Below are 8,186 nucleotides of genomic sequence, written 5' to 3'. Positions count from 1 at the left end.
GGCCGCGGGAGCCTGGGGGGAGTGGGGGGAAAGGCCGTCACCTGTGGGGGGCCGTGAGGGGCGTTAAACAAAGGGCTGGAGTTGAGCAGAATGAGGGGACGTGGCGCGGGGAACCCAAGGAGTTCCAGATCGCCGGCGGGCGGTACATGGGAGGTGCTGCTGGCCGGGCCCCCGGTAAAGTTAGAATCGTGGAATGCCGGAATGGCCATCGAGTTCCAGCCTGGCCTTTGACACTTCCAGGGATCCAGGGGCAGCCACAGCTTCTCTGTGCCAAGGCCTCAGCACCCTCACAGAGAAGAATTTCCTGCCAGTATTCAATGTAAATTTCCCCTCTGTCAGTTTGAATCCATTCTCCCTTGTCCTGTCACTATAATCTATAATATTCAAATTGTGTGTTATATTCCAAGTGTGTGAATTCCCTTGTATCCTTCAGTTTCCCATGACAGCTCCTGCCTGCCATCCTGCTCAGCAATCCCAGGGGTGGTACAAATCCTCCGCAGGGTCCTCCAGCCCTTTCCAAGGTGTTTGTGGCAGTCCGAGGGGAGGCAGGCTCTGGGGCACAGCCCAGCCCCAACATCAAGGGCTAGTTCAGAGGAGTTTTCCAGCTTTAATAACTCCATGATCCTGATTCATGTGACCACGTAACTTACTGCTAAGAGGGAACACTGAAGTGTTTGGTTCCTTCCAGGGGGTGTCCTGGTCCCTCGCTGCCATGGCCATGCAGATGCAGCTCGAGGCCAGTGCAGACACGTCAGCAGAGGAGGAGAGCTTTGGGCCGCAGCTCATATCCAGGTTGGAGGTAGGTGAGGAGTTACCTCTGGAGAAAGTTTTCCATATATCCGCTACTCTTTTTCCTAGAATGGAATCCTGTAATGGTTTGGGTTGGAAGGAACCTTAAAAGCTCATCCCCATCCATCCTGGACTTGAGCATTTCCAGGCATGGGGCATCCACAGCTTCTCCACCAGGGTGTCACCACCTCCACAGGGAAGAATTTCTTACTAATATCCAACCTAAACCTTTTTCTTTAAAAACCAGGCGAAACTGAAAACTCTGCTGCTAAATTCTTACTTATGTTGTGTAAAAAAAAAAATACCAACACGTGTCCTTTTTCCTCCCTCCCTGCTTCCCAGCAATGTGGCATAAATGCCAATGATGTGAAGAAGCTGGAAGAAGCTGGATTTCACACAGTGGAGGCTGTGGCTTATGCACCAAAGAAGGAGCTGCTGAACATTAAAGGCATCAGCGAAGCCAAAGCTGACAAAATCTTGGTAAGGATATTCTGGAACTTTAACCCAAGATATTCCACAAGTTTCTTTCTGCTGGCTGAAAGTGTTGTGGTGAATTTGGAAGGTCTCCAGAGGGCAGTGAAGGTGATGAGAGGTGTAACATGACTTGTGATGGGAAAAGGCAAAACACACCAGGACAGGACTGAACTGACCTGGTGGGGGACAAGGGGAGGATATTTCCATAAAACACACAAAAGGGATGTTGGAGCTTTTTCTCGGAGCAGAATTTCAGTTCTGTTCAGAGGTACCAGCTTGTGCAAGGTCTATGAAATGTGCATGGAATGATATGGGTGCCTCTCCACAAGGCAGGAAATATTAATTACTGGGGGGGTTAACGAATGGCATGAACTCTCCTGGCACTGCTCCGTTGGGTTTTTCCCTCAGGCTGAGGCAGCCAAACTGGTTCCCATGGGCTTCACCACAGCCACAGAATTCCACCAGCGACGGTCAGAGATCATCCAGATCACCACTGGCTCCAAAGAGCTGGATAAGCTGCTTCAAGGTCAGCATTTTATTATTTCTCTTTCCTGCTTAAGCTCAGTTATTAGGGTGGGGTTTTCCTGTGAGTGGGGTCCTTGCACAGAACCACATAAGGCAAGCCCTGGTTGGATGAAAGACCTCTAGAACTGCTCTTGAATAATTGCTTTTATTTTAAAAGCTGCAGAAATAGCTTTTAGTCCTTTTAGTCATGATGCAAGACCCAAAGCTGTCCATTTTTTGATGCTTCTGGTTTATTTAAGTCCGCAATGTGTTTAGGGTAAACGAAACCAGGCATCACCATCTCCCCATTCCTCTGGTAATCCAAAAATTAAAACAAGTAATTTTAGCTCTTCACCATCTTCAAAAACACACCCGAACTTCTTATCTACAGCACACACAAACCTCAGGCTGACAAGCAGTTTTCCCTCTTAGCTTTGAAACTTTCAGCCAAATCCAGTGTTTAACTGAGTCTCTGTGAATGTAGTATTTGATATGTGGGATACATAGATCATACCTGTTTGTAGCATGTGACCTTTTAAGTTTTATTAATAATTATTATTATTTTCCTTTCAGGAGGAATAGAAACAGGGTCCATAACAGAATTGTTCGGGGAATTCCGTACTGGGAAGACGCAGCTGTGTCACACCCTGGCAGTCACCTGTCAGGTGGGGGCTTCACCTCATTACAGTCCAATATTCAGACCCCACAGCCTTGGGATATTTGCTAATTTTGGCACTTTCCTTGACTTTCTAAGTGTTTATTACTGTCTAGAGGTTGCTATTCCCTAAAATATTAGAGGCTTGGACTTAATTTGATCATTTAGTTGACTCTCTAAACTTCCCAGCTCAAAGCTAAGCACCTGTCACCTTGTGTAGAATCATGAAATGCTGGAATGGTTGGGGTGGGAAGGGACCTTAAAGCCCGTCCAGTTCCATGGGCAGGGACATCTTCCACTATCCCAAGTTGCTCCGAGCCCTGTCCAACCCGGCTTTTGGACCCTTCCAGGGCTCCGGGGCCAGCCACAGCTTCTCTGGGCAACCTGTGCCAGAGTCTCACCACCCTCATAGGGAAGAATTTCTTCACAATATCCCATCTATCCCTGCCCTGTGTTAGTGGGAAGCCATTCCCCCTTGTCCTGGCACTCCAGGTGACAGGTACTACAAAAGGAAGGTGTCAGAGATGGGGGACCAGGAATCTTTCCTCTTGCTTTTCCCAGCTAAATGGGACTTTAATCACAATAACTTGGGATGTTATTTGTTGTATGAGTTCAGTGAGGGTGTGTGGCAATATCTGCTGTATTTATGGATAGATTATTCCCTGTTCATTCCTTGCCTTCTCCTTTAGCTCCCCATAGACCGCGGGGGCGGCGAGGGAAAAGCCATGTACATCGACACGGAGGGGACCTTCCGTCCAGAGCGGCTCCTGGCTGTGGCTGAAAGGTCTGTGAGTGGAAGACAGGAATAGATGGACTCACAACTCAGTTGGAAAACGTTTTCCACAGGCCGTGGAGGTTGATTTGGCAGGTGTTCCCTTTGGAAACCTCTGGTGTTGCCATTCCTCTCCTGTCCCTGCTGCTCTCTCCCCACAGCTCTCGTGTCATTGTCCCTTGGCATGAGGTGATTTCCCTCTCTTTTTGCTACTGGAAGGCACTGGGAGCTTCCCAAGCAGCTGGGGACAGGACTGGCTGGATCCTGTTAGCTCTTTCTGAGGGGAATTTGATCTAACCCTGCTGGCTTCTCCTGCAGCAAGGACTGCTCCTGTGTTCCCTGTCGCCAGGGAATATTTGGCAGCCAAGCAAAGGAGAGGAAGTGAAATGATGTTTGCAGCAGGCACAGCTGTGTCTGTGCTGGCCGTGTACAGAATGTCCTTGGAATCATGGAATCCTTCAGGTTGGAGGAGCCCTCGGAGATCATGGTGCCCAACCGTTCCCCGGTGCTGCCGAGGCCACCACTGTCCCATGTCCCCAAGTGCCACATCCACACGGCTTTAAATCCCTCCAGGGATGGGGCCTCCACCACTGCCCTGGGCAGCTGTACTAGGGCTGGACAGCCTTTCCACTAGGAGACTTCCCAATATCCAGCCTCAGCCTCCCCTGGTATGACATGAGGCCGTTTCCTCTTATCCATTTAAAATGGTTCCAATCATTCCGTTCTCTTCTCATCACCACAGGTTGCATTTTTTCTGTTTTTATCTTTGCTGGGGATGTGAGTTTTTATTCCAGTCTTTTGGCAAAGCTCTGGGCTAACTGCTATGGATGAAATTGTCACCCAGGGTTTATCCCTTTATTTTCCCTGATTTTGCAGGTATGGCCTGTCTGGCAGCGATGTCCTGGACAACGTGGCCTATGCCCGGGGCTTTAACACTGACCACCAGACCCAGCTGCTGTACCAGGCCTCTGCCATGATGGCTGAGTCACGGTAATTACACTGATCTAAGGGGTTTTGTTCCCACATGGGATTAGCCTTTGGCTTCTCCAGGGAGCCAGCTTGCTCCACGGGCGCGTCTTGCTGCTGGAATTCTGGATGCCAGGGACTGGCTCCAGCTGATGTGGCTGTACAAACACAGGGAATTCATGGTTCCTCAGTGCCAGCCTGAGGAAGCTCAGTTTAGAACTGTGGTTAGAAACAGTGCTGATGATTTCCTAGCTCCCAGGAGAGCTGTGCAGGCAGCTTGGGATTGGAACTGAGACTTAACAGCCCTGCCTCCCCTTTCCCAGGTACGCGCTGCTGATCGTGGACAGTGCCACGGCCCTGTACCGCACGGATTACTCGGGAAGGGGGGAGCTCTCCGCCAGGCAGATGCACCTGGCCAGGTTCCTGCGGATGCTGCTGCGCCTGGCAGATGAGGTGAGCATTGACTGGGTTTAATGTTGTGGGTTGACGCTTGCCAAACGCCAGGCGCCTGTGACAGCCGCTCACTCACCCTCCTCTGCAACTGGACAGAGGAGAGAAAGTTTAATGAAGGGTTTGTGAGTTTAGGACCAGGAGAAAACACTCATCAATCACCATACAGGGAAAAACAGGCTCAACTTAGACATGTGAAGTGAACTCATTACTAACAAAATTAAAGCAGGATCATGAGAAGTAAAATAAGCTCTTGAAAACACCTTACCCTCAGTTCTCCCTCCTCCCCAGCTCTACCTTCTATACCAGCGGCACAGTGAGATGGGAATGGGGGAGTTTGGTCAGTTCATCCACCCAAGGCTTCTCCCACTGCTGAGGGAGAGGAGTTGTTCCCCTGCTGCACTGTGGGGTCCCTCCCATAGGAGACAGTTCTCCACAAACTTCTCCGATGTGGCTCCATCTCACGAGCAGCAGCTCCCTGTGAACTGCTGCAATGTGAGTCCATCCCACAGGCAGCAGTGCCCCTCAAACTGCTGCACCATGGGTCTCTCTTCCACGGGGTGCAGTGCCCCAAGGACAGGCTGCTCCAGCCTGGGAGCAGGGCCCCTCTCTCCACCACGTCGCTCACAGCCTCCTCCAGGCATCCACCTGCTCCAGCGTGGGGCTCCTCCACGGGCTGTGGGTGGATCTCTGCATCCCTGTGGATCTCCATAGGCTGCAGGGAGGATCACCATGGTCCTCACCACGGACTGCAGAGGAATCTCAGCTGGTGCCTGGAGCACCTCCTCCCCCTCTTTCTTCACTGCCCTTAGTGTCTGCATCTTGTTCTCCTCATATTCTCACTCCTACTCTTTTCTAGCTGGAATTGAAGCTGCACCACAAGTTTTGTTTGATTTCTTCTTAAATCTGCTATCACAGAAGCATTACCACCATTTCTAATTGGCCTGGCCTTGGCCAGCAGCATGTCCCTCTTGGGGCCATCCTGGGATTGGCTCTGCCTGACATGGTGGAAGCTTCCAGCAGCTTCTCATAGAAGCCATCTCTGTGGCCCCCCCACTACCAAATCCTGGCCATACAAACCCAATACAATTGCCAAAGTAAAACTCACTGGTTTTCTTATAAACCCCAGCAAACTGGTCCTAAGGGCTTTGTCTCCACCTCTGCTCCCATTGGTTTGGAGGGGCTGGATCCCACAGTTATGGATACCAGGAGTGCCCCTGTGTCCTTTTCCCTGCTTTTCTGCTCTGATTGTGGGAATAACTGGGTTTTGGTTGTTTCCCCTGCAGTTCGGTGTGGCCGTTGTCATCACAAACCAGGTGGTGGCACAGGTAGACGGAGCTGCCATGTTTGCTGCAGATCCCAAAAAACCCATCGGAGGCAATATCATCGCTCATGCTTCCACCACCAGGTGAGACAAGAGATGGACAGATCCCAGGAGCTTGGGTTTGGAATGTTTTATGAAACTGGCTGAGCATCTTTTACTTCTGGGGGTTTCCATAGTCTGTCCATGGGAGGCCCAGCCTATGCTTCGGCTTAGTGCCACACTGGGCCCTCCGTCCGCAGGGAAATGAACATCTCAGGCAGTTCATACAGCTCTGTTTAATCCCTTATGGATTAGGATGATTTTCTGGGAGCACGCTGCCCATCCTGACCTGATTCCTTGCCTCTCCCTGTCAGGCTGTACCTGCGGAAAGGCCGAGGTGAGACCAGGATCTGTAAAATCTATGACTCTCCGTGTCTTCCCGAGGCTGAAGCCATGTTTGCTATCAATGCTGACGGAGTGGGAGATGCTAAAGACTGAAAGCTCCTTTTCTTCCCCTGAAGCCCAAGACTCTGTGCCCATAAGAAGCTCCTTTCTTGGTGGCACCTTAGGGATACTTCCCAAGGCAACGGGCAGAGGAAGCTGTGGTGTGTCAGCGTGGGAACTGTCGGGACACACCGAGCACAGCCAGAGCTGTTGGGAAGAGATTCCCTCTGGGCTGCAGGCACAGATTAGGTCAGTGGCTTCCTCAGCAACATTCCCAGAGGACCATACCCTGCGTGTTTTCCTGGATCCCACCGTGGACACGGTGCAGCAGAACCTCAGTGGCCACAGTTGGGAACTTGGTGAATTGGAAGCAAAGCTGAAGGGTTTGTCCCCTAAGAGGAGTGGTGATTTATAAACCAAAGCAGAGTGCTATTCCACACGAGGGATCTGGGATTGCTGATGGTCCCAATCCATAATCTTTCTGTTCATTTTCTTTTGGATGCTGCAGCCTGCTGGCTTGGGGGAGCTGTTCCTTTACATTTCAGTTTAATTTTCTGTAGTTCTGTAGTTAATACTCTCTGGAAATCTGCTTTAAATAAAAAGGCCCCTGAGGACATTGATGATGGCCCAGGTTCCTGGGATTCACAGGTGGGTTTTCAGAACAAGGGCTGTTCTGGCTGGCAGAAGCTGCACCAATCTCCTGGGAATCTCAGTCTGGGTTTGTCTTTTCTCCCAGTTCTCCTCGGTTTGGGGGTGCAGTGCAGCCCTGCCCTGTGGATCTCCTCGAAGAGTTTTGGGGGTTAAAAAAGTTCTTTTATATTCTGCAATATTTCTCTAGAACTCAATTAAAAAGAATAATAACATGTTGATGTGATCTTAATTGCTTCATTTTCATTGGTTAATTAAAGCAACTCATTGAGAAGGGGCTTGAGCACCCCTTGGTTGGAGCTGGCAGCTCTTCTTTATTTTCTCTTCATTCTTTTAATTTCTTTCAATTATTTCTTAGGCAGTTCTGCAATTAAGATACACAATGAGGACAACAGCATTGCTGCCCTGCTGGACTGGGAAATCCAAGTGCAATTCCTTGGAGAGATTGAGGGGATGGAGAGCTGAGCCTCAGGCTGGGTTTTGGCAGCGGGAATTCGGTGAGGAGGGGAGAGGGGAGATCCCCCCAAATTGGATTAAAGCCAGTTGTGCTGGGTTTGGGTGCCCCCACCCCAAAAAGGATCCTGGTTAAAGGGGACTTGAGGAAGCAGCGGGATGTGCTGGGGGGGCTGTGCTGGAAGCCCCAAACCCTGGTCAGGGATGGTGGGCAGTGCCAGGTCCACAGGGACACTATGGAGGGGCTGTGCTGGGATCCCCAAATTCCAGCCAGGAATGCTGGGAAGTGTCAGCTCCATGGGGACACTGTGGAAGGGGACCCTCTCCCCAAATTCTAGCCAGGAATGCTGAGCACTGCCAGACTTCTGGGACACTGCCTGATCCAGAGAGATTTCCCATTATCTTCTGTAGTGCTCAGCACCTGGCGTTTCCTTAGCGTCCCACAGCGAGCAGCTGGAATCACAGCCGATCACACAGAAGCCAGCCCAGGAGAGGAAATGAGCTGTTCCACAGATTTCTTTTTCCCAATACGTTTTAATTTAAAGCAGAACACTGCCTGCCCCCCGCCTCCCCAACCCGACCGCATATCTTTTATTTTTGGGGTTTCTCTACGAGAATTATCTGCCTGCGATGTATAAAAAATTCCTCCGGCGCTGCGGGGACCGGGGGGGTTTGGAGGGTTCCGGGGCCGTGGCGGGGCCGCGCCCGGAGCCCCGGCGGGGCCGCAG

General features: G+C 50.9%; 1 protein-coding gene across 1 annotated transcript; it reads left to right on the top strand.

Annotated features, from left to right (window-relative positions):
• The first annotated feature begins 65 nt into the window (after window positions 1–65).
• Window positions 66–6,977, top strand: RAD51 (RAD51 recombinase). The gene is made up of 10 exons (XM_008644042.2): window positions 66–319; window positions 689–799; window positions 1,132–1,269; window positions 1,672–1,789; window positions 2,341–2,432; window positions 3,112–3,206; window positions 4,071–4,184; window positions 4,484–4,613; window positions 5,897–6,018; window positions 6,288–6,977. Exons 1-10 carry the CDS (start codon window positions 194–196, stop codon window positions 6,409–6,411), a joined length of 1,170 nt encoding a protein of 389 aa, XP_008642264.2. The 5' UTR covers window positions 66–193; the 3' UTR covers window positions 6,412–6,977.
• The last annotated feature ends 1,209 nt before the right edge of the window (window positions 6,978–8,186 follow it).

This window comes from Corvus brachyrhynchos, unplaced genomic scaffold (genome assembly GCF_000691975.1).
Source record: "Corvus brachyrhynchos isolate BGI_N302 unplaced genomic scaffold, ASM69197v1 scaffold281, whole genome shotgun sequence".
NCBI lineage: Eukaryota > Metazoa > Chordata > Aves > Passeriformes > Corvidae > Corvus > Corvus brachyrhynchos.
This window is presented reverse-complemented; position numbering and strand designations above follow the sequence as displayed.

Bases quoted from the DNA above. Each gene is read 5' to 3' on its own strand.
- RAD51 (XM_008644042.2), top strand. From the start codon at position 194: ATGCCGGAATGGCCATCGAGTTCCAGCCTGGCCTTTGACACTTCCAGG. The intron at 1,790-2,340 runs GTCAGCATTTTA...TTTTCCTTTCAG, and splicing joins GCTGGATAAGCTGCTTCAAG to GAGGAATAGAAACAGGGTCC. The intron at 4,614-5,896 runs GTGAGCATTGAC...TTTCCCCTGCAG, and splicing joins TGCTGCGCCTGGCAGATGAG to TTCGGTGTGGCCGTTGTCAT.